This window comes from Neurospora tetrasperma, assembly GCF_000213175.1.
Source record: "Neurospora tetrasperma FGSC 2508 unplaced genomic scaffold NEUTE1scaffold_2, whole genome shotgun sequence".
NCBI classification, from domain to species: Eukaryota; Fungi; Ascomycota; class Sordariomycetes; order Sordariales; family Sordariaceae; genus Neurospora; species Neurospora tetrasperma.
In genome coordinates, this window is record NW_009799100.1 from 2,261,407 (window position 1) to 2,288,889 (window position 27,483).

At 52.5% G+C, this 27,483-nt stretch overlaps 8 protein-coding genes across 8 annotated transcripts; 3 read left to right on the top strand and 5 right to left on the bottom strand.

The window, feature by feature from the left end:
* Positions 1 to 377: 377 nt before the first annotated feature.
* NEUTE1DRAFT_60169 (uncharacterized protein) lies at positions 378 to 3,562 on the bottom strand (the record flags this gene model as incomplete). Its single annotated transcript, XM_009851075.1, has 3 exons — positions 378 to 1,147; positions 1,237 to 1,836; positions 1,913 to 3,562. 3 exons carry the CDS (start codon positions 3,560 to 3,562, stop codon positions 509 to 511), a joined length of 2,889 nt encoding a protein of 962 aa, XP_009849377.1.
* Positions 3,563 to 4,465: 903 nt separating this feature from the next.
* On the bottom strand, positions 4,466 to 8,562 carry NEUTE1DRAFT_120980 (uncharacterized protein; the record flags this gene model as incomplete). The annotated part of the gene is made up of 3 exons (XM_009851076.1): positions 4,466 to 8,151; positions 8,210 to 8,410; positions 8,441 to 8,562. The coding sequence occupies 3 exons, from the start codon at positions 8,560 to 8,562 to the stop codon at positions 4,584 to 4,586; spliced, it is 3,891 nt and encodes a 1,296-aa protein (XP_009849378.1).
* A 3,116-nt stretch (positions 8,563 to 11,678) lies between these two features.
* Positions 11,679 to 13,285, top strand: NEUTE1DRAFT_78852 (uncharacterized protein; the record flags this gene model as incomplete). Its single annotated transcript, XM_009851077.1, is given in 3 exon segments — positions 11,679 to 11,823; positions 11,837 to 12,092; positions 12,192 to 13,285. The coding sequence occupies 3 exon segments, from the start codon at positions 11,764 to 11,766 to the stop codon at positions 13,283 to 13,285; spliced, it is 1,410 nt and encodes a 469-aa protein (XP_009849379.1).
* An 805-nt stretch (positions 13,286 to 14,090) lies between these two features.
* Positions 14,091 to 14,347, bottom strand: NEUTE1DRAFT_116396 (uncharacterized protein; the record flags this gene model as incomplete). Its single annotated transcript, XM_009851078.1, has 2 exons — positions 14,091 to 14,163; positions 14,235 to 14,347. The coding sequence occupies 2 exons, from the start codon at positions 14,340 to 14,342 to the stop codon at positions 14,101 to 14,103; spliced, it is 171 nt and encodes a 56-aa protein (XP_009849380.1).
* A 1,903-nt stretch (positions 14,348 to 16,250) lies between these two features.
* On the top strand, positions 16,251 to 17,273 carry NEUTE1DRAFT_60176 (uncharacterized protein; the record flags this gene model as incomplete). The annotated part of the gene is made up of 1 exon (XM_009851079.1): positions 16,251 to 17,273. The coding sequence occupies one exon, from the start codon at positions 16,251 to 16,253 to the stop codon at positions 17,208 to 17,210; it is 960 nt and encodes a 319-aa protein (XP_009849381.1).
* An 83-nt stretch (positions 17,274 to 17,356) lies between these two features.
* Positions 17,357 to 20,068, bottom strand: NEUTE1DRAFT_145188 (uncharacterized protein; the record flags this gene model as incomplete). Its single annotated transcript, XM_009851080.1, has 5 exons — positions 17,357 to 19,229; positions 19,292 to 19,431; positions 19,492 to 19,777; positions 19,850 to 19,887; positions 19,959 to 20,068. The coding sequence occupies 5 exons, from the start codon at positions 19,996 to 19,998 to the stop codon at positions 17,622 to 17,624; spliced, it is 2,112 nt and encodes a 703-aa protein (XP_009849382.1).
* Positions 20,069 to 23,027: 2,959 nt separating this feature from the next.
* NEUTE1DRAFT_145189 (uncharacterized protein) lies at positions 23,028 to 25,042 on the top strand (the record flags this gene model as incomplete). The annotated part of the gene is made up of 3 exons (XM_009851081.1): positions 23,028 to 23,377; positions 23,476 to 23,643; positions 23,727 to 25,042. The coding sequence occupies 3 exons, from the start codon at positions 23,028 to 23,030 to the stop codon at positions 24,853 to 24,855; spliced, it is 1,647 nt and encodes a 548-aa protein (XP_009849383.1).
* Positions 25,028 to 27,395, bottom strand: NEUTE1DRAFT_78866 (uncharacterized protein; the record flags this gene model as incomplete). Its single annotated transcript, XM_009851082.1, has 2 exons — positions 25,028 to 27,219; positions 27,279 to 27,395. 2 exons carry the CDS (start codon positions 27,372 to 27,374, stop codon positions 25,060 to 25,062), a joined length of 2,256 nt encoding a protein of 751 aa, XP_009849384.1.
* Positions 27,396 to 27,483: the final 88 nt, after the last annotated feature.

The window sequence follows — 27,483 nt, forward strand, 5'->3', positions numbered from 1 at the left end:
CCTTACACTTTTGCCGGCATTAAGCTTGTTAGCGTGGTAACGAAACTGGTATGAGAACCATTCCAAGCCGTTATGAGTCCTGAACTTGGGTGCATTCCTTCTGCAAAACAAACGTGAACACAACTTATTCATTTGCAAGTTTGATTCGAGTGGGTAAGTGCCAATGGACACCTAGTTGAGATTTGATTATAACCTAGACTGCCGCCGGGCCAGGACACCAAAACCATGACGTCGATGTGAATATCAAGACGGGTTTCATCCCTCTCATTACCTTTATTCCTTTCATTTGTCCTCATAGTCTTCCATAGCCACAGATTTCTACGTACATCCCTACGATCTCGTTGGTGTCTTGTCAGTTTTGCCGTTGACATGGTGTTCCAAAGTCGACTTTCGCTTGTCCTAGACGAGCCTACGAGTAATTCACTTGATCCCGTCCTGACCATGGAAGTAGACCTGACGCAACAAGGTAAGCCTACAACACATATTTACTGTCTTTGCAGAGCAACATTCAAATCTCCCTACACCACCTCGCCAACACATTCCCCAACTTCACCGCCCCCGGAATCTCCTCCAATGCCACATCAACCCTCCACATCTTCCCCTCCAGGCCACCTCCGCTCTGCCCCAAAGTCGCTCCAGCCCCTCTAGCATTCGCCCCGCCTCCGCCCAGCGAACCCGCAGCAGGCACCAGCAAACCCAATGTAACCAGCCGTTCCCATGCAATACCCGCAATCCCGCGGCCCCAGACCCTGGACCCGCCGCCGAGAGCGAGCAGACCGGCGCTAGCGCTCTGCACGCGCACCCGGCCCATAAGCGACGTGTACTCATCGTAGGCCATGGCGAAGTTGACCGTGTCGGTGTGGGCGACGATGTCGAGGCGGGCGGCGGCGATGAGCATGGAAAGATCGAGGTCGGAGAGAGAGGCGAGGAGGTGGAGCTTGGAGTCCGGGGGTTCGGTGGTAGGGAGGGTATGAGTGAGGGAAGAGGAAGAGTGTACCGCTGGAGTCGGAGGTATCCTCAAGGTTGGAGAGGAGGGGGAGAGGCTTGATAGGGGGAGGATGCAAGAGGTTAGGAAGGCGGGGACGGATTTGGTGCTGTAGAAGTGAGATTCTAGGTGATGTTGGAAGGCGGGGGTTTTGTAGAGGGTCTGACGGTTGTAAGTCAGCACAGAGGTCTACAGTAACAAAGTAGAGAAGACAAATAGCATAGAGAGGATGCGGGGGAAATGCAACTTACCGTGATCTTTCTATTCCACCATTCGAAAAACTCAGTATGGCCCTCCACCGCCTGGTCGATCCCCTCCGTTTCCATGTCTTCTTCATCAACCATCAGACCCTGCTTGCAAATCTCCCAGTACGCAGGCAAGCTCTTCGGTGGAGAGAGATACACATATCGATGGCTAAACCGACTCTTGACGCGCTTCTCCAGACTCTCGACAACATCAATCCTCGTTGTCAGGCCCAGAACGGCGATGGGCGCCTTCCTCGCCTGGGCAATGTCAAACAAGTTGTACAGTAAGGTTTGTCTGGCATGTGTGGCAAAGAGATCGAACTCATCGATCAAGAAGATGATAGACCTAGATGTCACTCCATCCTGCGGTACCAGACCGATTTCCGCAGGGTGAGATAAAAGCGCCAGCAAGGACGCCATGGTGTCGGCGTGGTTGTTGGTGGTCTTGTTGATGAGCTCATCCTCGACGGCCATCTCCTTACCGAGCTGGCGCCAGATTTCTCGGAGAGCCAATTTGTCGTCTGTGTGGATGAAGCCGTTCAGCCTCACCACGTGGAACTCATCCTTATGCTGCGAAGACATGTCGGACATGATAGACTCGACCAGCTATGGCGATTCACTGTTAGAACTAGCCCACTCATGTGTTGTTTTCAAATTTGCAAACAACGAGACCACTGCTTACCGTCGTTTTCCCACTTCCTCGGGCGCCAATGACCATCATGGAGTTACCTTCACCTGCCACAATAGTTTGCTCGACCAACTGGCAAGTCTTTGCATACGCCTCTTCCTGACCACGCAGCTTGATCCGCCGCCCACCCGTGCAGCGCTCGACCAGGACTCGCTGCAGAGACCGTAGATGCCGCTCAAAGTTTGGGATATCCGGCACCTTCTCTTCGGGTACTACCTCAACCGTGGCCATCGTTTCGTCCTCTCTGCGCGTCACTGTTACGTCCGCTGATGCCGATGGTACAGCCTTCTTCTTCTTCTTCTTCTCCTTGTCTTTGCCTAGCTCCAAGCACTCGCGGCAGAACCAGTCTCCTTTGGGAAGGCGAGGGATACCGTAGCACTTTTGATGAACAGCCTTGTCGCAGCCGTCGCAGAAGACGATCTGGTTACCTTTTCTGGTATCTGGCTTTGAGCAGATCACACAGACCTCTTCATCATCGTTGCTCCCAGCCTCTTCTGTGTCAAATTCTTCATCCTCCGCTGCCGCATCTTCGGCATCTTCGCCGTCTACGGTCGGTGATTCAGGCACGATTCCGTTCTCTCGGGATGCTGGCTTCTTTTTCGTCGGCAGGTCATCAAACATAACTTCAGTCGACATCCCCTTTCGTTCCTCCTCATCCTCTTCGTCTTCGTCCTCCACCTCCTTGGACCTGCTAAAAGCCACAGTCTTGCGCAGTAGATCGCCATCACCGCCCACTCTCTTTTTCCGGGGACTCAATATCCCTCTGAGCTCTGGTTGTTGCTGCTGTCCGGCCCGTTGATGGCTCTTCTTTCCATCTTCGTAATCCAGGTCCGCCAGAAGCTGGTCATCGATAGCGTCGTCAGGTTCCTCTTCAGAATCGCTGATTTCCACCAAGTCTGCTGGTTTCTTCTTTGTTGACCTTGGTTGCCGTCGAGAGACCTTCGCGGGGGCTGCATTGGTCACCTTTTCCGCCGCCGTGATCCTGTCAGCCTTCCTCGGCCGGCCGCGTTTCTTGGGTGGGGGTGGATCTTTCGTAGCATCATTTGACCCATCAGTCGTTACTGCTGTTGCTTCCTTCGGTTTCCGCTGCGGGCCCCTCTTCTTCTTTCCCTCCTGCTTCTGCTGCTTCTCCTTCACCCGTTGAGGATCCGCCCTCCCATTGAGCTTCAACTCATCCTCCGAATCATCAGGAATTGCGTAGATATCATCCTTCGTTTGGACCGCAGCAGCCGCAGCTCTGGACTTCTCGCTTGTGCCCCGTCGCTGCTTCGCCTGTTGCCCTTCCCCTCCCAATACCTCTTCCCCCTCGCTATTAACCACCTTGGCGGGGGGAGGCGAAGGATTTTCCGACCCCTTGCCGCCCTTGGCGCCCGCCTTATCGCCTGTCGGACCAAGACTCCTCCATGTTTCCTCAAACACCAGTTTCTTAGCCGGTGGTCGTTCGACGATGAACCTCGTCTTGGCATCGGCGGCGACAGGAGTGTGTTGTCTTGCTGCTTGCTGCTTTGCTGCGCTGCGGCGTGCCGATGTTCTGACCCCCGCTGGTGTTGCTATCACAGATGGTGTAGTAGGCAATCCGAGGACGGGGCTGCTAGCTGCAAAGGGATCTAAACCTCCTGTCGTGCCGGGTGGCGATGAAAACATGGTCTGATCGAAGACATTGCTCAGTCGCTGTCTTTTGGATTTGCTGATGGCACTGGCCATTACTCCTCCCGGCGTCGATATTGGTGGTGCTCTGTTCTCATCGGTGATTTCTTCGTCCTGCAGACGCGATCGGGGTCGTTTCATCCCTGTTGTGTGAGTGTCGTTGCTTTTGGGAGGCATGCTGCTGGAGGAGAAATGTGAATGCTTTGTTTATTCGGCTGTCCTTTGTTGATACGTTCACTTGGATGAATGGCTAAGCGTTGATAGCTCCGTTGAGTTGTTGATAAAAGAACATCGGCTTGGTGTGACTGCAGTGCTTTTATTCCCAAATCTTCAAAGTAAGGTCAAGAGTGAGTTGCAGTAACGGTCGAAACGGTCTCCAGACGCGTCTCTCTGCAACCACCTTGGGATGCCAAGCACGTTCCACTTTATTCGGCTGGGCTGTCCTGACTATTCGCACAGTGCTCCGAAATAGCCATGTATCGATGTACTTCGTTGCCCAGCCAATCGCAACCCATCATCACCTATGGTATTCCTTTCTTTCCAAGGGACAATGTGCAAGTTTGCTCCTTCGGCTTTCTATTTTCCCTAATATACTATCATTTCAGATACCGAACTACTAGTGTATGTGGTAAACGCTATTCATTATCATTCCCCTTTGAAGGGGATTCGTTTTGTGCTCTATATATCTGTATGCCCACCCATGTTCCATCAAGCACGCCGTACGAGGAGTCGAGAATAATGTCTACTACCTAAACAATGATGCAACGCAGTTTTATGCAAGAAGGAATCCGTGCACTGTCACCACAAGGAGACGAGTTGTACGTGAAAGGCCACCCAAAAAAAGAAAAAGAGAAAGACGAAATGATAAGTTCACGGGTATCTCATCTTCGTTCGCAACCTCTTCTTTCCGGTACATGCATGCAAATCCTACGTCCACTCCCTTGCTTCTCGTTACTTCCTTTTGAATCAGTACTGTAATGCCCCTCAACCTGCTACCAACACATACTCCACCCCATCGTTACAGGTTGATGATGTCCACCTCCGAAAAGTCAGGCGGATTGCGACCATAAACTACACGCACTTTACTGTCTAGCGCAGTGCCCTCGTTGCTGATCCAAATATACTTGCTAAACTCCTGGGTCCGCTTGATCTCATCGTCGCTCACGCCGATATCATCACGAGGAATCCAGACCGTGGGGCGGCGGGCTCGTAGCGCATAGTGTTGGAATGCTTTGCGTACAAGCACGTCGCGCTCCTCTGGGGTAAGATCCTCGATTTCGTCGTGATAGCCGCCAAACAATGCATCTCCTATCGCCCGCTGTGCTTCTATGTCCTTCTGACGGCGTTCGTTGCGATAGATGGTGGCTGTGCGCAAATTCTCTTCCGCCTTGCCAAACGCCGCTTGCCGAACCTGCCTGCCGCCTCGTGCTGCCCAACTACCAGCTTGAACGATACCCCTGACTGGGTTAAGCTTTCCCAGTCGAGACAGGCTATCGGCTTCTGACTTGGTTCTCTTGTGCAAGTTCCGAAGCTCAATATCTTTCCCGTCGTTCGCACCAGGACCTGACCGATTAAGCGCAGTGGCTTCATCGTCATCCCGGATAATGCCCAGTCTTCGTTCCTGGGCGCGCTGGAAAGCTTCGTCGCGGATCACGGCTTCGTCTTCGAATGTGATGGGGAGGTACCGAAGGAGGGGCCCGAAGGAACGATTCAGCAGATACTGATACAGAATGGTTAAGATAAGGGCAATGATCATGATGATGGCCTGAGGAACGCAGGCAACTTGATCGTTTTCGTCCACTGCCAGAAAAAAGAGACCAATAAGGCAGAGCTCCATGACATAAAGACCAGTAAATGTCTGGTTAATAGCCCGCGGGTACAAGACACCACCGGTGTCGGTCCGGAAACGAGTAACGTAGAGCATGTTGTACCTGTGCGCACACCATAAGAGTGCAAAGGTGATAATGGCAAAGATTGAAATGAGAGGCGCCACAACGGAGTAGATCAGAGCGATGCAGGCGAAGTTGGTGTAAACTGGGAAGAAGGATCCCCAAGTGACGCTCGGGAGTTGGGTATTGCGCGTCCATTTAGCCCGTGCCGTGTTGTCCAAGATACGAGCCATAATGTACCACATGAACAACGTACCGATCTGAAGGAGCGTTCCCGAACTGGTTGACAGCGCCTGGAGAATCATGTAACTGAAAAAGTAGTTCGCGGCTTTGGGGAGGTTCTCCGCCAGAACTTCAGGGGTACTAGTGATATCCTGCGTAATGTTGGCAATCGTCTGAAACGTACTTGACGTGATGGAAACGACGAGGAACACCTGTACGAAGAGGAACGCAAAGTAGTATGTCTGCACCGTCTCCGTCGTTTGCGAGCCAGTCTTTGCGCCTTGGAAAGTTGCGAGCCAGTTCAGTGCTATTGGAACCAAAATCAACAGGATCGCAAGGACAGCAGCAGGCAAAACACCAGCCACACCCTTGATAACGTTGTGGATTGTTTTGTTCTCGACCAGCCAGTGGAGCCAGCTATACTTCTCCACCAGGGCATCGAGCTGCGCCAGCGACGCTGTCCACGCAACGGGAAAAGCCCACAGGATAAGCATACCAGTTACCACAGCGAATACGAGAGCACTTCGCGCCCATTCGTGCCACCATTTGATGGCCATGTTGTCCCAGATGACGTCGTTGGGCGAGATTTCGACCGTGCGAGGGGCCATTTGCTTAGGGATATGGTAAGTAACGGATTGGCAAGCCATATGCGCCGCGACTTGGTGGTTGAACTGGATAAAAGCGGAGTTCATGATAGGGTACCGCTCCGGATGCTGCTGGTCCTCCTCGATTTCGAGGTTCAACTTTGCCAGCTCGGCCCGGCACCAGTAAATGGTATCGACCTTCTTGTTCAATAAAGGCAAAGCTGGGAGCCAACCAGGTGTCCAGTCGAAGAGCGCCAAACGATGATGAGGCCGGTCCTTAGCCGAGAGCCACTTTTGCCATTCGGCGCCTTCCTCTTTTTCTGTTGCGTAATCTTTTGTAAACGCGGGAGGATACTCCACATCCTCAATGTCGCTGTGGTAGAAGGGGATAGCAGCCTTGAATTTCTGCCACTTTGTCCTCTCGACCTTCCAAGGGTAGTCCTCGCGTTCATACCCTTGGGGGACCGGAGACACATAACCCCCCGATGGAGGCTTCCAGAACTCGTACCACCTGGTCTTCTCAGTGATGTACATATCATTCACATTTGAGACTTTGCGAGTGGTGTTACCTATTGTTCGTGGATCCGAACCTTTCTGCAGCGTCGAAGCTTGGGTGGCTTCAGAGAGGGTATGGGCGTGGCGAGCTTGAGACGCTTGCAACGGAGTCTCTGATGCAAACGACGGTTTAGGTTGTGCATCGTCGTCTCCTGGATGTAGTTTGGAGTCGTATTCGGAGCTTGTAGAGCTTGTCGGCGATGATTGTGGCCCGTCTTTGATGAAGTCAAAGCCGCCTGTACGCTCCAACTCCCCTTCAACATTCTGTTGAAGAGCTTTGGGAAGGACAAGAATGTTGTGCCCGGTTTCTTCAACAAAACCAACTCCCTTTCTGAGTCCTCTCCCTAGATTTTCGCCTACTTTGAAGAGGCCGTTCCCGCCCCGCGGGCCGTGATGCGGAGACCCTTCGCTTTCGCCCTCTTGGATATCGCCCAGTCCCTTACCCTCCGGTTTCTCTCCCCCGTGGACAGCCGTCGCAACGTCACGCGGCACCGAATCGTCGTCCCCTACACTTAAGCCTCCGTTGTCCTCGGCGCGTCGTTTAGCCTCATCGTCCTCGGCTTTTGCACGATGTTTCCGTTCCTTCTTCGATTCTGCCTTGACCTGATGAGCTTTGCGGATCCTCTTCTCCTCCAGACTCCTTTGTGCCAACTGTCTTCGCTTTGCCTCGCGGATCAGTTCTGTCTCGGCTTCTTCCAGCTGCACATGGATTGCATCACGCCTGTGAATCTTTTCGAGAAGTTTGGTAAAGTCCCGTGTCAGCCAGACATTTCTAATGCCGCCAGGGAAGACGTCGAATAAGCCCCGCAAAGCATCCTCGGTGAGCCACTTGTCAGGAATCGAGCTCACGAGGACTGTGTTGGCAGATGCGCGCAATCGATGTTCGGCACTGGTGAGATAGTCCTGGCGGATTTTGACGTATACGCGGAGTTCGGCGAAGAAGACGCCACAGACCCAGATTATGACGAGAAGAGCTAGAATCAGATGGGCCCAGCGTCGGCGGTAGTGTTCTGGACGGACATTGCCCCAGGCCAATGTATCCAAGCCCGTGGGGACGTCAGAGTCCTCTGTATCCGTGGTGTTGGTGTCAACAACCTGGTGGCCGAGTCCCCCAACGTAATTGATAGGTATCAGGATGGGAATGACGACAATGGCGATGGGAATGAACAGGACCAGCAGAGTCTGGAGGTATCGGAGGAAGAAGTAGGCATCGAGACCGCATTTCTTGATGATTTCACGGTCGTTGTATCTGAGCACGGTAGATAGTAGGTTCCATGGACTCGCAGGTGGAGGTTCTGTTCTTTCGCGTTCGGGAACGAGGTAGGTTTTGGGTTTACTGTTGCGCAACATTGTTAGTAGGAACCAGTCTGGGCTGCAAGGTGATTGGTACTTACAAGATCCTGGCTAGCTTATGTCGTAGGAGCAAGAACAGTCCCATCTGGACGCCAAAAACGACCAACGAAGTAGCCAAGGCAGTAAGAAAAGCCACAAGACTGATGCCTCCAAACTTTTGGGCTGAGCCCGCTGCGTCGGTGTTGGGTACTTGCTTGGGAGGGACGCTTGTTGTTGTAGTAAGCACCCTCGATGATGTCGAGCTACTCGAAGAAGATGTTAAACTCGCTGACGATGTGATTGTCGACGCTAAGGCGGTTGATATCGTTGATAACACAGATCCCGATATGGACGCTGTCGATACCGCGGTAGTTACGGCCGTTGGCAGCGTCGAAAGAACTGTGGAGGTAGCCATGATGGCTGATGAAATTTGACGGCCTCTCGGGGCGTCGAGGTTTGTGGTGGAAAGATATCAGTGGTGTGGCTAGATTGGTAGATGTATCTAGACAGAAACACTCGATCGGGAGGGAGCTGAGTAAGGTATATTAAGTTCGAAGCAATGGGTCGCAGACCGCTGTTTGCAGGCGAACCCGAAGCTAGAGCGACGGCGCGACTAGGAGGATGTTGTCGGCACAGGCATCGGCTGTGTTTTGTGTTGTTTATCCTGACAAAACCTTGGAGGAACGGAGATGATTAATTCTGGGCCAGGGCCATATGCCCCTTTCCCAGCCAGTGGGATGGTGTAGGAGCGGTCGTCGATTCTTAGTTGTGTGTTGCTTTGTGGTATCCCGGGGAGGACAATGGGAACAATGGCAGAAGGCGAGATGGGTGTCCAAAGGCGAGTCGAAGGGTTGCAGAATTAGGCGGATTGATAGACTATTAGAGGAAGGAGCCCTATAATCAATCTAAGGGACTTGGGGTAAAAGAAAAAAAAATGGCGGAGAACCAGGAGAACGGGAAGTATGATCGACAGACAAGAAGAAGAAAATTAGAAGTGAGGTCCGAACAAGCGAGACTGGAGGTGGTTGTGGGAGGAAATCGAAGAACCGGAAACCGGCGAGTTATCGCTGCAGTGACGCTAGTGTATGTACGTATCGGTCCCCCATGACGAACCAAACTGAAAGGAGCCAAAAGGATGGACGGTCTCCGGGAGCACTTGCTTAGGTCGCTGGAGCACGGGCGTGATGGCCTTTGAAACTTGTTCGTTTTGTTGGCTGAGTTCATCTCATCTGAAAGACGGCAGTACAAGATCGGGGCCGCCATGGAGCCAAGCGGGACGGGTTCCAGTTAGGTAGTTCCAGTGGGCCAAAATGTCTTGCTTCTCCCTTGTGATCTGATTGGGCCCGACACCAAAGTACCCTGGTGACGTCTGCGGCTCCTCTGTTGCTACCGTCATGGCCAATCATGCTGCAGTATCGGTGCCACCCCATGCCGGGCGTTACTTTGCAGCATGCCCCTGAATCCAGTTGATCATTGCGCGCCTATGAATTCTGCCCGACTCCCTTTCCCTCCATGTCATTCAGTGGCCGTTAGTTGACATGGTTGGTTGGATGACATTGTCCATTGCACCGAGGACAACAAAGCCGCAGACGCGCGCTTGACTTGGTCTTCACGCAGACTTCTTGATGAAAACCACAACGGCTACACCTGATGAAACATCCTTGCGCGACTGAACCCCCACTAACGGACGAGCCCGTTGTGGCTCTTCACCACGAACTGGTCTTGGTGTCCCTGAACGACCCGGTGTGCATGGCTGCAGTGTACAACCGCAACCGAGCTCAGAAAACGACTCAGCGGAGATTTGTGCGTCCTCTAGTGTGGACTTTGACAGCTTTCGATTAATTTCCGCTGGAACTTGGCACGCAGACCTCCTCTAGTCGGCACTCCTTTCTACCTTACTACAGTATGTACACGAGAACATCAAACGGGAGGATACTAGTCGAATATGCGGCGATTGATCGATACACGGGCAAAAAAAAGTTGTGCCCTCCCATTCCTGAGGTTGTTCACGGAGGGTATGACGCCACAATGGGAAACAACTTATTGAAGAGTTGGTAATGCGCCTGCACAATGCAATCCACACAGCAAAGCATTGCAGCAAAGTGTAAAAAAGTGCCACCGCACCGCGGTACACTGGCCGAGTCGCACCGTGGCAGAGGCACGGCCGGCAGTCCATGCCAAGCACGCGTCCTTGCATTCGTCCATTGGACTCGGAAGAAGCCAACAGATTTTCGAGGTACGGAATTGGGAACTGGGGAGCGAGGAGGGTCGCGCGATTGTAGTTGTGGACTTTCCGTACTGGCGCTATGGTGTTGCACGTGCGTAGGTAAATGGAGACTCGTTGGCGACAGGAGGCCTCTCTTGTGTTTACTTTACAGAAAACCAGTACTTGCCGTGGTGTTGCGCGGGCTCTCTGCGTGAGCTTCCATCAATGCATCTCCTGTTGTTCGGGATATCGGGGCGATAATATTAGTGGCAGCAGCGCTTCGGCTTCGGCGTGCGCCGTAGCTAAGGAGCAACATTTCTCCTGCAGAAAATCCCCAGACCAAACAACAACCTGACAGAGGCCACTGCAGCAACCGTCCGTCACCAACAACTGAACGCCGGGTGCTTTCAAAGCCCATGATATGATTTTCTTTTTTGGATATACCTGAAAACTGAATAACATCAGTCTATCTCGCCCCCTCCCCAACCGTTTCTGGGATCACTAATGACCGAGCTGGTGGCCAGGGGCATTACCTCAATGTCGCCTTACCCTCCGAGAAACACTCTAGTGTTTTTGCCCAAGATGGTACCTATGACTAAACTTACAACCATTTGGGCATCGTGTAGAGCTCAGACGAACGACAAAACCATCTGCCCAACATGCCATGGAAGAAATGGATTGCATATGATTAAGACCTCCAGGATAAAATGTCAAGATCGCTGGTGTTGACATTCACAAAAGCAGACAAACCTCCATCCCGGACAAACATATTTCCCCGTTAGTGTACGGCGTCAAGCAGGTAGTCGGGCACTGGTACCAACACCCGCAAAGAACGGCCTAGAAGATCATTCAGTTGGAAGCCCTGACTGGTATGTACCGCTGAACCGGCAGTTCCCCCGCACTTTGGGGACCTCCACGTGGACCTGCCTCCTCCCCCAGGTTTTCCAGTTACGCCGTAGTCCCGCGCCACACACAACCTCCAACGATCACCACTGTCCACTCTATCCTGTCTAGGAGACCCGACTGGCCACGCACGAGATGTCGCGGGGTTCGTCCCGGATGGATGGTGGAAAGGGTAAGTGGAAGGGAGGAAGTGCCTATGATGAAGCTATCTACCTACATACTGCGCTGTATGGTTTTCCCGCGTTCTCTTATCCTGGACCCCACCTCTTCCGTTTAGTTACTAGGTACCTTCCATACTCGAATCACATGGATGTGGTTCAGTAGTTTATACACAAGCCGGCCGTCGATAATATAATGGATCACTTCACCCGGTTTAGCTGCCGAGATGGGAATTAATAGCACGGCTTCACCCTCTTCCTCCTTGTTCGTGACTTGAATTTTATCCTGTTCTCTTGGATTTTGACCTACAGTTGAATCTCCCCACTATCTATCTACCAACACACCACAATGACCGACTTCCGCGATCTCCGTATTGCCATCATCGGCGCAGGTAAGCTCACTCGGGCGGTGGAAACCCAAGAATGATGTTTCCACCTCACCGGGTACCGAGGATACTGACGTGGAGGATCACGCAGGAATGGGAGGGTTGGGCACTGCCCTCGCCTTCGCCAAAAAGGGGTTCAAGAACATTAACGTCTACGAGACAGCGTCGAACCTGGGCTTCGTCGGTGCCGGTATCCAGATGCCTCCAAACGTCGTCAGGATATTGGATCATCTAGGCTGCTGGGAAGAGATCGAGAAGGAGGCCACAGATGTCAAGGAGACGAGCATCAGGCGTAAGTAGCATGCAGAAACACCCCTTCCTCAGGCCCCCCTTTTTGGCCTCGATCCCAGAAAATAGAACAAAAGACTGACCAGGTCTTCCCAAACTACAGAAGGAAGCACAGGCGAAGAGCTCGCTCACGTATTTATGCCCGACATGCGCGAGAAGTACGGATTTCCCCATTGCACCGGCCACCGCTCCTCTCTCGCCGGCGGCCTCTACAACGGCTGTCTCAAGGAGCCGGCCATCAAGTTCAACTTTGTCACCTCACTCGTCAAAGTCCTCTCATGGGGGCCCAAGCCACGTATCCTGCTCAAGTCGCGCGCGCAAGACGAGCCCTTCGAAGTCGAAGCCGACATCCTGCTCGCCTCAGACGGCATCAAATCCGTCACGCGCACGCAGATGCTCTCTGAGCTCGGGCTCACGTCCGAGGAGGAAGACACGGGACAGGCCGCCTACAGAATCATGCTGCACCGGGATCAGATGAAAGGAGACTCGGAGATGCTAGCCCTCCTGGACTGCGACACGGTGGTGCGCTGGATCGGCGAGCGCCGACACATCATCGCCTATCCCGTAAGCGGGCACACCATCTATAATCTGTCGACGGCACACCCAGACACCAACTTTGCGGGCGCCACCAACGCGACGTACACGACGCGCGGTGAGAAAAAGGCCATGTTCGAGGTGTTTGGCACCTTCTGCCCGCTGGTGCACCGCATGCTTGACTTGGTGCCCGAGGGCGAGGTGTGCGAATGGAAGCTGCGCATCCACAAGACGCTTCCCACCTGGGTCCACGGGTCCGCCGCGCTGCTGGGCGACGCCTGCCACGCGACGTTGCCGCATCTCAGCCAGGGCGCCGCCATGGCCATCGAGGACGGAGCGGTGCTGGCCGAGTGCGTGAGCAGGATTCCTGCAGATAAGCTGGATGATGCCGAGACCGTTACCAAGACGCTCAAGGTGTTCGAGATGCTACGCAAGCCGTATACGTCAACATTGGTGGACTTGGCATCACACTCGGGCCGCGTGCTACATCTCGGTGAGGGCAAGGCGAAGGAGGAACGTGATCGGCTGTTCCGTGACAACGGCAAGTCCGGCGTTGTACCAGATAAGTGGGCAAGCCCGGATGTGCAAAAGATGACTTATTCGCATGACTGTGTAAAGGAGGTGATTGAAAAGTTTGATGAGGTCTTCGCTAGCATTGCATGAGGGAGGGAGGATCAGGTTGCGTGTATAATCTTGGTACTGTACTTTTGACGGTATATGTAACGCGGCGTAAAATGCTGTTTACAATTGAGGTTTTACCTAGCTTTACCGACTTCTTATATGGAACTGGGTCCAAACAAGCCGTCTTCTCTTATATAAGCCATGCGTGTAGCAGAAAGAAGTGGACGAAAACTGTGGACCTATCATTGATACCTCCGTGAGTGTAGATATTGTCAACGTTTGCCCGCCCCTAAAACACATCCGGGTGGTCGTAAACGAGAGCGGTTAAAGTGTGAGGGAAATTCAGATCCACCGGCATTCGTGAACACACAAGGACAGGATATGCAAAGGCGATCGCGTGGGAACGCAAGGAAGATAAATGGTTACTGGTGTAGGAAGAAGAAATAAATCCAACATGGATATGAAAGTAAAACAAGCTAAAAGCAACTGTGTAACCAGCCCAGGTTCCCCCATTGCGCCTCCCAAATGCCTAAGACAATCAATCAAGCCTTGAGAGGCTCATAATTAGCCCTGCCCCCCTTTCTCGAAAAGAACCTCGTGCTAGGGTGAATATTTCACATGCCCGGCTTGTAACTGATAATCAGCGAGACAGTGACGTCGATTTCGAGCGCCACCAGCACCTCTTTATCAGCGCAAACGGACCCTTTTGCTGCCCGTCGCAGCCAGAGGCAGCAAACATACACCCCACAACCATTCCTCTCCTGTCTCGCATCGTTTTTGTTTTGATGCCATTATTTTGTGTTATTGTTCGTTTCTGACATGGTCCCGTTACGGTATTAAGCGGTTTCGAATTGCGTTTAAAAGATGGCATCCAAGCAGCAGCAGAGGGCGCAAGTGCCCAGAATCGCCATACAGACGTTCTAGAAAGAAGTTAGTGAGGATGATCTAAAGCCGAGCCACGCCCACGACAGCCACCTCGGACAAGACTCACATCGGAACCGCTCTTCTGCTCTACCGGCTGCTGGTAGTACCCTTGAGGCGGGGGTCCCTGCTGGTAATACGCTCCCGGTGGTGGTTGCTGTTGCGGGTAGTAGCCCATCTGCGGTCCTTGCTGATATGGTCCTGGCTGTTGCCCGTATTGACCCTGCGGCGGGTATGGGCCTTGCGGCGGGTATGGGCCTTGCGGCGGGTAGCCGGGACCCTGAGGAGGATAGCCCTGTGCCTGAGGGGGATAGTAGCCGCCTTGTTGCGGCGGGGGCTGGCCGTAGGGGTAGGCGCCGTCCTGACCAGGCGGGGGAGTGCCGTAGCCGGTGTAAGCAGCCTGAGGAGGCTGAGGCTGGTTGTATGGGGGTGGATCTTGCTTGCCGGACATTGTGTCTGAGATCTCTCGTGGTTGCGTGTGTGACGGAAAGGTAATGTTGTGGGTTTGAAAAGCTGGGCGCACAGCAGTATGTAGATGGTTTAGAAGGTGACGGGTTCTCGATCGCTCCCCAAGACCCGAGTCATTCGTTCGTTCGCGGGGCGTGGAGAAAGTTCGAAATTGTTGGTCGATCTTCAGGTATTTGCGTGCAGTTTGGTGGATATGGCTGAGGCAGACTCCAAGGGCACTAGCCGTTTCCGTCTGGGACCTTGGGTATGCTTCAAAGACTATACTAGACTAGAGGGGTGGTTAACTGAGGGAGGTCAACAAAGGTCGGCGGGTGGATTTTGGTTGCGGGATGAACGGAGTTTAAAAGGCACCACGGCGAGCACGGGAAAAACGGGGGACGCTGTCTTGTTCGTTCTTTCGAGGCGCAGCGGTGGTCGCGTGGCAATCTGCAGTTAGGCACCTGCTAGCGAGCTATGAGCCATTGTGTACCAGCACCGACCTGATACATGCCGTTAATCTTGCTGCACTAACGAATGGGTATCTCTTACAGTCACTTGCCCCTCTAACGGAACCCTACACTAGGTTTTCGAACCGAACCACGTCGACATGCGACGTTTCGCTATAGCACCCATGTTAACGGGTCGAGATGGTGAATTTCATTGTCATTGAATTGAGACATGGTTGAAACGGGATGGGAAGTGTCCTCCTGCTGGCCGAGGCTCGAAAAGGGGCATCTCGAGTGGAAATTACCTCTAGATAGCGATTTGATGAAGCGTTGCCAAGTCCGGCAATTCGAGAGGTGGGAATTCAATCATGATGATAAATTCCCTGGGCATTTTTACATCTTTTGACGGGTTCCATACTTCCTCCATGGCCTCCTAAAAAGTTCCTCGCGTTCTAGCATTCGATCTCGTATCTCATAAGGATAGAGCTTTTACTCAAGTTGTTCGGTCATCAAACGTTTCATGTGTCAGCTGCTGGTGATCCGTCTCCCCAATGGAAAGCTTGCGCCACAACGGTTTTGGCTTGCTCCCTTAAGGACTAACGATCCGTGCCGCTGATCATTGGCTATATGATGCGTATATGTTCAATGAGAAGGATTGAAGTATACATATACACATGCTTTTGCCGATAAATAACTCTGTAAAGATTAGCAATCATCTCATGCGGCCCTGTGCATGAATTCGAAACCGAGGCCAGTCTGTACAAACAGTAATTAGATTTGAGCGGATGTTTGTGCTTATTTTGTAACAACTTACGGTACCTATACAAGAGCTCTTGCAGTGTGTGCAAATGAGTGGTGCTTTGCCAACAGCTTGGCAGAATCCTCGCTCACTGTGTGTTAGTGCAAATCCATGAATCCACCATCGTAAGCTTCACCAATTGGCCTTGGCATTTATCGATCACGCATTCTCTTTTCACCAATATCAGGTTTCGACACTCACCACTCCCTTCTCAGTTTCTAAACCACAGCGGGAGGAAAAGAGAAGAATGAAATAAACCGGTCAAGGTTCTGCATACAACACCTACTTGGACTCTCAGTTCGCGCGTGGGAAGTGAGAGCTATAGCCAACAGTCACGTTTCATAAAACAACATCACCATTTTCTCACTACAGCAAAACAACGGCCCAAATCAAAATGACTTCCGCCGTCTCTACAACAGAACATCAAGGGACACCCTCCCTCTCTGATGGGCTCCTCCACTTCCCCACCTCTTCGGCATTGAAGCTCGAACCGCATCTTCCACCGCCGCGTCCATCACCATCTCCCACGATCACCACGACCAACAGCAACCCCAACAAAAAGCCCTTTGTAACCCTGACCTTCGCCACTTCCCTCGACTCCTCTCTCTCCCTCGCGCCCGGTGTCCGCACCACCCTATCCGGCCCGCAATCCAAAGCCATGACGCACTTCCTACGCTCTCGCCATGCCGCCATCTTAGTGGGAGTTGGGACCGCCGTGGCTGATGATCCGGGGCTTAACTGCAAGATACTTTCCCCTTTGTCCTCTTCGCCAGAAGGGGTAGGAAATGGAAAGCGGGAACAGCATCCCAACCAGCCCCGACCTATCATCCTCGATCCATCTGCGCGGTGGGAGGTCTCAGAGAAGAGTAAAGTTATTCAGCTTGCTAGACTGAAACAGGGATTGGGACCGTTTATTTTTACCGCGAAAGAGGTGGGAGAGGTGCCGGAAGAGAGGAGGGCGGTGGTGGAGGGAGTTGGGGGAAAATATGTGTGTGTTGAGGGTTTGAAAGTCAAGGGTGAGGGCAAGGGCGAAGGGGCAACGAGTAGAGAAAGTTTTGCCTGGGCTGATGTGCTGCGGACGATTAAGGAGGAAGGCTTGGATAGTGTGATGATAGAAGGGGGAGGAAGTGTGATTAATTCGTTGCTGGCGCTGGAGCAGGCAGGAGAGCAGGAGTTGGTGGACTCGGTGATTGTCACAATTGCGCCGACGTGGTTGGGGGCTGGAGGAGTGCTGGTTTGTCCTCCGAGGGCGGTCGGGAGGGATGGGCAGCCGGCGCCGCCGGTGAGACTTAGGGATGTGTCGTGGCAACCGTTGGGGGAGGATGTGGTGTTGTGTGGTAAAATCCTGAGGTAGAGCATGGGGGACAAAACATGAAGTCTAGCTAAAATCAACTCGAGGGTGTCAACTTGCTGTCGCAATTCACTGACTCCAAACTGATCACGCATTCCTATCCTCCTGGAACAGCTTATGGCACCCAGCTCCGCGGGTACGGGTCTAATGCTTATCATATCCACGTTGATTTTACCTAGCCACTTTACCAAAATCGCCTCGCTATCGCTTACAACGAAGGAGCATTCAAGCTGAGAACTTATTCTGACACTTGCATCCATGTTATTGTATAGTTGACGGTAGCCAATCGAATCCGAGGTGATCCAAGACACTATCACCAACGACCTGACCGATATTTTTCTGAAGGCATCAAGGTCATTCCTGCCTACCGACCGCTTCCACCATGTAAGCCCGTTTCGCTCACGTGTTTAGTGCTCAAGACTTCTTCAATCCAAACAGATTTCTCTTCTTCTTCTCCTTCACTGGCTTCTCTGTCTTCCCGGCGGGCGGAACTGGAGGCCTTGCGCCACTTCCCCCAGCATGCGGAGAAGCTGTACCACTGTTCATTGTCATGGCACCCATTGCCTGCGTTGGGGGTTGTACCGATGCAGCTCCGGGAGGAGCGGCTGCGGGCGGCTGTTGCATGGGCTGCGGTGGCGGTTTTGGCTTAGCATAAAAGTGCTCAGGGACCTGGGGCTGCGGGCGGTCCATCGGCAGGCCGAGCCTTCTTCTATCCATCGAAAGGTCCTCCAGTTGTCTTAGGTATAGTTGTGGTGTGAGCATGTGGCTGGATACAAGATAGATGTCGCGGTTTCGCTTCTCTGATTCTTCGTAGCATATCCGCGCCTCTGAGTAGGTCGCCCCACCGGCCATGAACACGATGACCCTTTGTCGATTCTCAACCTGCCGGCGATTAGCTGAAGCCCACCTCGGTGCTGCCGAGCGGAGTGACCCTCCCGTTGTCATAGCAGCATCGGCAGCCCCACCATCGGTTGGAGGTCGTGTAAAGGGGAAAATCGCTGGGTCGAGACAGTTGCTAAACAGATCCTCAAGCATGTGCTTGACAGCGGGTTCGAATCGAGAGAGGAAATTGTCTTCGTCCGCCGGATTCTTTACTTGGGTCCGTGGGAACAACGGAGGATGCGGTTTTCGTTCCTCCTTCAGTTTCCGTGTAGGCCGGGCACCCAAGTGCTGGAGATTGGTGATTTTGACCTTTTCAGCGGGCTGCAGGGCCGCATGGTTGAGCAGCCTGTCAATGTCATCAGTGATAACCCCGTCGCGGTATAGCACGTAGATGGCGATTAGCCGCAGCCGTTCCACCCAGGTAATAGCTTCATCATCCAAAAGCCGCACCATCTGCTCGAGAATATCTTTGGGCTTCTTATAATCCTCATCGAGACCGGTAGCCAATGTCTGCTCCACTGAAGCGACGTCGGGCAACTTGCGACGCTGGAAGATGTTCATGGATTCCTGAGCCATGGTGAGGTGAAGCGAGTAGGCCTCCTTCATTTCCTGGAACTGCGGCAGGCCCGCCAACATGTCTCTGATCGCATTCAAACTCGTCGTATCCTGATTTTGGTTGGTGAAGTTGGGGTTCTGCTTGATGAAGTTTTGGAAGTCGCTCATAAGTTTTTCAATCGTGTCCTTCATATGCCGGTGTCGGTTCTCGACCCACACCTTGTCTTTATCAGACAACTCCATGTCCTTCTCCTCGGCCTCTGGCGTGCCCTCGTTGACGGTCATGTGGAAGGTCACTTTGTCGCCTTCCTTGATAGGAAGGAGGTCGTGCGCCATCGCCTGGTATGTGAACTCGTGGACTAATGGTGCCATCAAGTCCATTGATCTGTCCGCAATCAGTAGGTATCCCTGCGGCCGTGTAGTTTGTGGCGGGAAGTCGGCCTTGAACTGTTTGTAAGCGTCAAGCTCGTCCTGTACGAGCGCAGCAAGGCGTCCGCACAGCGCGCTGGCACGATATTCGCTGTTCCTGGGTGCGAAGAACCTGATCTTTGGATACTCGCCCAGTGTTATGCATACAGCGGCAATCTGCAAAGGCTTTAGTCCATGGAACAACAGATGGGGACGGACTGGACATGGATATGCCCTACCTTTTGAGCCAGAGCGTCCAGATGTGGCATTGCAACGGCCTCGCAGCTCGGATTATACAGAATAGGAAAGCTATAGGGGTCCTTAAAAGACACCAGGTGTGACTCGCGAGGGAAAAAGTCAACCAGTAGCGGTCGTGAATCTACGTAGGTCTGATTAGCAAAAATGCCCCCTTAACCTTGTCCAGGCTTAGGCAAGGTACCTATATTCTGAGGAGCAGTGGCCAGTCGTGCCCTTAGTTCCCTCCCAAGAATGCCTGTCCAAAGCACGGTAGAGTTGCGATAGCGGCCCTTTGCCAAATCAAGGATCAAGCACTCGACAATATGCGGGCGAGGCGACAAAATATAGATAGCATCCATGCCGGAATTCTCGTCTCTCGGTTCCTCGATTTCTTGTATATTAGCGATATTGACGTTGAGAATGTCATCTTCTTTGACGGAGCTTTCGATTATCTTTTTGGAGACGTCGTCGACTATCAAAATCCTCCACTATAGTGCACAGTCGTATCAGTATAGGACTCCTGTCGGCCGCGGTGGAAGGAAGAGGGGAGTGGTGCTCACGTCGCGCTGGACAACACTCTTGATGGCATTGATAATGGCTGTATAGCGAGGGGGGTTAGCAGCCGTTCTCCTTGCGGAAACCCCACGCACCACGGGGATTGTCGCATACCATCGTGATGCTCCTTTACTATCGAGGCTGCTTGGTCCATAACTGCTGAAGTGGATTCGAAAGTTATGATTTGGGCAGAGCCGGCTCTTGCCTGTGATTACAATTGGAAGCCCTGGGGAGATGAAAGAGCAGAGGATGATTGACGTGGCTGTTCGAGTTGTGGTGCGTAGAGGCAGACCATCCAGATGCGACGACTCGACGAGGGGATGGCGATGCGCGCGGCGGCGGTCTGTGACAGGGTGAGGCTGTTTGTTGGTTGTTGTTCTTTGGTAAAAGGGCACGGATCCGGGGGCAGGGAGAGCAAGCGGGACGGAACAAGGTCAGAATGTTTCCATGAACTCGGTGAGTGTCTTGATTTGTGTTAATTTCGTTTGGATGGGGGAGAAGTGCGCATCACTCCCCAGCGAGCCGCGAAGGAGGTTCGAAACAGCCGACACGGTTCCAGGTTGAAGGAGGTTCGTCTCGCGGTGTAGCATTGCGGGTCAGGTACCTCCATAACTGGCGGGGACCATTGTTCGGCGGTGCAGGGGTTTGACGGCTGTGATTCTGCGCGCCGGGGACCACTACGTTCAAACCAGAGGGGTCTTTGTCCATCTTCTCCGTGTTATCCAGCGACACGCCGATACCTCTACCACCACTGAGATGATATCGCACCGAGTTCCCTTCCACGCCCGGGCCGTTGCTACACCCACCGTCAACAGTAAACCATGAATCTATAACCGAAGTCTCAAGACGATGTCCAATACAGTTCGTCTCACGGGAATCGCGAGCGACCATGCATGGCTTTCGACGCCATATCCGTCTCGCCTTTCACCGGTAATATATGTCTATATATGTATATGTGCATGTGTATAATCCAAGCTGAGACTAGCTTCGACCTGCGAGACCCGTATCAACGGCCGCTTAAACTTAAACTACACAAACCCACGCGAGAACCGCCGGCACGCTCTGACGGGGGGGAAGCTCCAGCGCTCCATGGCGGGGCCCGCAACGGACTTTGCCCCACCGGCTCCCGAAGTGTGGAGTCCTCCCGGCTTAGCCCAACCTCGGCGCGGGACCGACCCGTCTGCCACAATCATGAGGGTCAGCGTCGATTCCATCAACATCGGGGAATCACTCAAAATATTACTCGCCAGACCCCGAGGAGAATACTGGACGACTGACGAGGGTCTGGGAAGCGACTCTGTTGGTAACCCTTGCCGTCGGCAACAATCTGGAGCAGTGATGTACATCCTTGTCTTCGCAGCCATCCGCCGAGTCGCTATCCGTAACAGGGACCTTGGCGAGACGTCGTTAGGTGTCAATACATGCCATCAAGGTTGCTGCTTCACTGTCACCTTTGTCCAGGAATCGGCAAGCTTCGTTGGATGAGCCTTGTTACGAGAGAGAGCGAGCGGGTGGACTACTCTGTCTTGCTTGACGCAGCTTTAGCTTCCAGCAACGAAAACCGAGCGTTCCGAAGCTGTCATGTCTGCGAATGAACATGCTCTTTTCATGAGGCTCCATTACTGCAGACCAGACTCTGTCCTTTTTCGGGTATAAACGTAGTCGGGACACTCGAAGCATGAAGCAATACAGCCACCATGCAAGGGTAATATGTATCACCCTTGCGTTGATCACAGAGATGTGGTCACATCAAAAGCGAGGAGGTAGGGAGTTTAGGATGCTGTTTTACTGCCGACTCCAGTTCGTGGACCTGTACTTAAGTGTAAAAGACCCACCTGTCTAGGAGCATCCGGATGGCGATGGCCACCCAAGGACTACTATCACTGGTACCATCTCTGCCGCTGTCTAAGAATACAGTCTCGGAAACTCTGGTACGATTAAGAAGTCGGCAAACGACCGCGGTTTATATCGAAGCTATCTTTTGCAACGTTCTTTGTTCGGACGACTGGAGCTGTCTTCACCAAATTGCTCCCGTCCTTCTCTCTCTCTCTTTTTCTCCACTCTACTTTTCTTTCTTCCTTCCTCACTAAAAAATCGAAAAGCAGAGAAGAAAGACGAGAATGATAGAGACGGCAACGTATGATACGGCAATTAAGAAAGCGGTGGATAAGACAGCGGTAGAAACGGCGACGGTGGAGACATGGTAGAGAAAACAACGCTGAAGAAGGCGATGCTGAAGAATGAGACTGGCGATAATCTTATCGATAGGCGACATCGAATGAGGACGATACCTACCTGTATCGTGAATAATTTCAGGAACTGAAAGGCAGGATACCGAGCAACACTATTGACCAATAAAAATCTGGATTGGCAAGATGCCCTGACTAGCTGTAGCTGTCTGACGAATGAGAGCACAGAGAACAGCATTGTACTGCGTAAGAAAATCTGGCTGTACGCTAGAGGAACCGTCCTTCTACTCCGCTTCGGTGGATGTAGCTTATTAGGTAGATCCCCAGACTTTAATGTAATCCACCTCTTCATCGTTAAAGCACGCTTCGATGACTCCATGTACACACATACATTCAGTACTTGTGATAAAGAGAGGCGCGCTGTTTTGAAGTACACTATAACAAAGTGGTGTTTGTTTGTTTGTTTGTCCATAGTCATCTATGTTCACTCTAAGAGATTTGCCAGCATAGTGGCTTCCCCGAACATGGAGGGAGGGATTTAGGATTTTTACCAACCACCAAAGAGGCGGAAGCGATGGTGATGGTGATAGCACGAAATTCCTTTCAGTGTCGCTCCTTGCAAAAGTAGGATGGGTTAACCTCATTTGGGTTAGAGATTCGTCACATTGTTGAGGTATATAGTCACTTTATCCACGCTTACTTCTGGGTTGTTGAATTCTTACCAGATGGGATGAAAATCCCATTTACCCTGAAATCCAATTCACGCAAAAACTGAAAAGCCCTCGAGTCTTATTCGAAGCGGCTGTTGACTCTCCTCTCTCTCTCTCTCTTTCTCTCCCTCTCCCCTGTCTCTTTCTTCCCTCCTCCTCCTCTTTCTCCTTACCTCAACTCTGCTCACGTCCCTCCCCCTTTCCCAACCCAATCAAGGTATTCGTTGCCTCTTTTCACGCCCACACATCCCGGACCCATCTGGATCTCTATCCCTGACTCAAAGATGTCTACCAACAATTCCACCGAAGATGACGAACCAAAGTTACCACACGGCATTGTTTTCCAGGATATCGAACGCACAGCTGGCGAAGAGGACGATGGGCAAGACAAAGATCAATCAGAGACATCTACTCGGTTTGGTTCGCTATGTTGGCCGAACTTCTTAAGCACTATAAAGGAGGGCGACGCCGACGACAACCGCTCCAAGAAGGGGAATCCAAAGTGGTACCAGAAGCTCATCGACGCCGGTATAGAAGAAAACGGGATTCAGCCGGTTCCGCTTGAAGGGAGGACTTCTACGCAGTATAATCAGTTGTTTACTGTCTTCTTTACTGGTTTGTTGTGTTTATTGCCGTAAGTCATTACCCTATCCTTCGGGTTTTGAGGGTCACGGCCTAGCCTAGTGTAGCTGATCAGCTGCTGACTCGTCATTGTTCTTGGCTTTTGAAAAGGATACCAACTGGCATGCTGGCCACTCTCGAGTTTGGCTTGAGTCTGAGAGATGCTTCGTTGGTTATCGTCTTCTTTGCGCTGCTTACATGCCTCCCGCCTGCCTTCATGGGAATCGGAGGTATGGAGACCGGCATGAGGCAGTTTGTGCAAGCTCGATATTCATTTGGGTGAGTCCCAACCTCCACTTCATCGCACCTGTTCCTCCATTTTATAAGAGCCATGTCCTAACCAACACCCATCCTTCTCGCAGCCTCTACCTAGTCATTATCCCCCTCCTCCTCAACGCCGCCACCATAACCGGCTTTACCCTCATGTCCGCCATCGCGGGCGGGCAGACACTCGCAGCCATCAACCCCTCCCACGTCAGCATAAACGTAGGCATCGTCATCACCTGCCTCGTCGCCTTCGGCATCTCCCTCCTCGGCTTCAACTTCGTCCACTTATGGGAACGATGGACGTGGATCCCCAACCTGATTGCTCTCGTCATCACCGTCGGCTGCGGCGGCCGCTATCTCCATCTGCAATCGCAGCCTGCAGCACCGGCCACTCCCGCACAGATCCTCAACCTTGGAAGCCTCATGGCAGGATATTTCATCACGTTTGGCGGGATGGTGGGCGATTATTCCATTTACCACAACCCAAGAGGCGTTCTCTCCAAGTCGTTCAGCGCCAGAGCCCGCATCTTCACCTACCTCTACCTCGGCTTGTTCCTCCCTTCTGTTCCACTCTTCATATTGGGAGCCGCCATAGGCGGTGCCGTTCCCCAAGTTCCTGCGTGGCAAGCCGCTTACGCTTCGACGGGCATCGGGGGCGTGATGATGGAGATGCTTGCTCCCGCGGGCGGGTTTGGCAAATTCGTGCTGGTGGTGCTTGCGCTCAGCGTGATTGGAAACATTGCCATCTCCATGTATACCATCTCGTTGAACCTCGAAATGTTGATGCCGCCGTTACCCTTTAAATTAAGGGTCCATCGATTCGTGTTTATCCTGGTGACGATGGCGGTCATGATCCCGATGGCGATCAGAGCGGCAATGAAGTGGGAGACTAGTTTGATCAATTTCCTCAGTATCATTGGGTATTGGTCTGCGTGCTTTGATGTTGTTTTGATACTGGAATTGGTGGTGTTTAGAAGAATGGACTATGCGACCTTTGATCAAGCTATCTGGAACGTGGGGAGGGAGTTGCCACCTGGGTTGGCGGCCTTAGGTGCCTCGATGCTGAGTTGGGCGCTGGTGGTCCCGGGAATGGCGCAGTCGTGGTATGTTGGCCCGATTGCAAAGAGCACTGGGGATATTGGGGTTGAGGTGGCTTTTGTGTTGACGGGCTTGTTTTATCTACCTTTGAGGTGGCTGGAGATCAAGATTCGGGGCCGATTCTGATGGACGACGTGAGTACGACTATAGTCCCGCTAGTTACAAACGGTCAACTCGGGTTGCTAAGGTAAGAAAGTGGTAGAGGTGTACCTACCATAGCCATCGGGTAACAAATCAAGGAAACGAACATGTCGGCTACTCATATAGTTCAAGTCGAATATGTGACGTATCTTGATATGGTGCTGATGAGCTTACTGGTATCGACAGTTATTAACATCTTTCGAATACCCTGTACAAGCCCTTGAGGTTCGCGACCTCGAGAATACCCGTCTGCATGAGCGACTTGGTCGCCACAAGCCTCGACTTGAAAGCCGGAAAAAGATAATGTTCCAATGCGAACCGAACATGGTGTCTGCGAGCAGCTGTTTCGACATCGACATCCTTGCCATCACCTTGCACAGACGATAGATCATCGGTACCGATAGTCGCTGGCAATCGCTCAGGGACATAGAAGATGGCCAGTTCTTTGAGGAAGCCCTCGAAACAGGCCTTCTCTTCTGACCAGTCTACACGTGGTCCAAGCTCCAAAAGAAAACGCGGCAATTTGGCCATGGACGGCGTGTAGCCTTTGACCAGTAGTGGGATGCTTAGCAGCTCGCCGGCCGGAGATATTTCAAAGGAGAAATACTCGAGAAGCATCTCTCGCCGTTCAACCAACTGATCTGCCACCAACTCGACGATTTCGGATACGTCCATCTCATCATCTCCGTCTTTATCCAATCTCCCAGTTGCATCTGCTGTTGCCGTTCTCTCGGATTCGGCGGCCATGCTCAGCAGCTCTCGAAGATCGAGAGGTGGATCAAAACGTATGGTACCAAAGTTACCAAAATCCGTCAACCCCAGTTGATAGAAGTATTCGTAGCATACCCGTCCATAGTCAACCAGGTACAACTTTACACCACCCTGGATGGCAGCAAGACGACGACGTTCATCTACAATTCCGACAAAGGTGTGATTGGCAAAGATCTCGGTCAGTTCGTGGTGCATCTCTTCGCGGACTTCGGCGCGCAGTTCGCGTACACTGATCAAGCGACAGGCAGTAGCCCCACGCTCGACTGTCTCGTACTTGATCATCTCAACGTCCATGTTTGTGCCATTAATGGTTGCTTTGACGCCAGACGTGGAGGGAATTTCATCTCCTTTTGACCCTGCTGCCATGGTTGACGCCGGCGGTAACATACTGGTTATCTTACGCATGTTGGTATCAGTCCGCACAAGACTGGATTCATTGCGTGCTGGGGTCTTGCGGGCTCCTGAAGCCGCACCGCTGGTCTTGGAAGGTGTGCTTGAAGACGCTTGTTGATCTGAGGCCGACCATGTACCACCAGGGAGAAGGGTTTGGGTGAGAAAAGTTCGGCTAGTGTCGACAGCAGCCAACTTTGATCGGATGTGCTCGCAGATGGCCTGGATGATCTCATGTTCATTGAGGAAGTTCACTTCGCGTTTCGTAGGGTGAACATTAACATCGACCCGCTCAGGGGCAATTTCTAGGCTGAGGTAGACAAAAGGGTGGCCGTTTTTGGGGAGAAAGGAAGCATATGTTTGCTCAACTGCCTTTCGAATGTTGGAAGACTCGACACATCTATGGTTGATGAAGAGCAGCAGAGTTGTCTTTTTGAGACTGTAGTTCGCGTTAGTCGCCAAGCCCTCAGCCTTGAAACCCCAGCGGTCATCGGATGTGGAGTATTCGATGAGTTCGTTGGCGACGCTGCCTCCGTATATCTGCCGGATTCTGTCGGTACTCGAAGCACTGGCCTGAATGGCAATGCTTGTCGATGACTCGCCGTGTTTTTTGCACGAGAAAGCAACGTGCGAACAATGTACAGCATAGCGGCCAACCATGTCGATGATCTTGTTGTATTCGTCAGAGGTAGATCGAAACGCGCGCCGGCGCGTTGGAATGTTATAGAATAGATCTTCGACGGTGATTTGCGTGCCTTGTCGTCCAGCGACGGGCTTCGGATCGGGCGACTGGCCGGGTTTTGCGGGAACCAGCTTTCCGCTCCCGTAATGAGCACGCCAGGCGCAGTTGGATTCCTGAGTCTTGGTGGTGACGGTCAGATGTGCAATGTGGCTTATGCTGGCAAGAGCCTCACCGCGGAAGCCGTATGTTGAGATGGACTGAAGATCCTCGAACTTTTGCAGCTTGGACGTGGTGAAGCGTTCACATAGAATGGGCAAATCCTGCTTGTCGATACCGCAGCCATTGTCTGTGATCTGGAGGAGCTTGAGGCCACCGTCCTTGACCACAATTTCCAACGAGGTAGAGCCGGCATCCACAGCATTCTCCATGAGCTCCTTGAGAGCATGAACAGGAGCAACAATGATCTCGCCAGCGGCAATCTTGTTGACAACGTCCGGGTCGAGTGGCTACAAGTACCGGTCAATAATGTCATTGTCTTGGAAGATAGAGGAGCGTGTCTTCTTACCCTGATCCGACGTGGAGCATGACCGCTGTCATCGCCGAGCACGCTCGCCTTGCGCTTTTCACCCCTAGGGCCATCAATGGCCATTGCATCAGCCATCCCGCCCAAGTTTACCCTCGCAAAGTGAATGAGATTGCCAACAGTGGGCTCAGCTAAGACCGGCTATTGGGCTCGTCCGTTAGAGCTGTTGGCCGTCTGGCGAGAGACA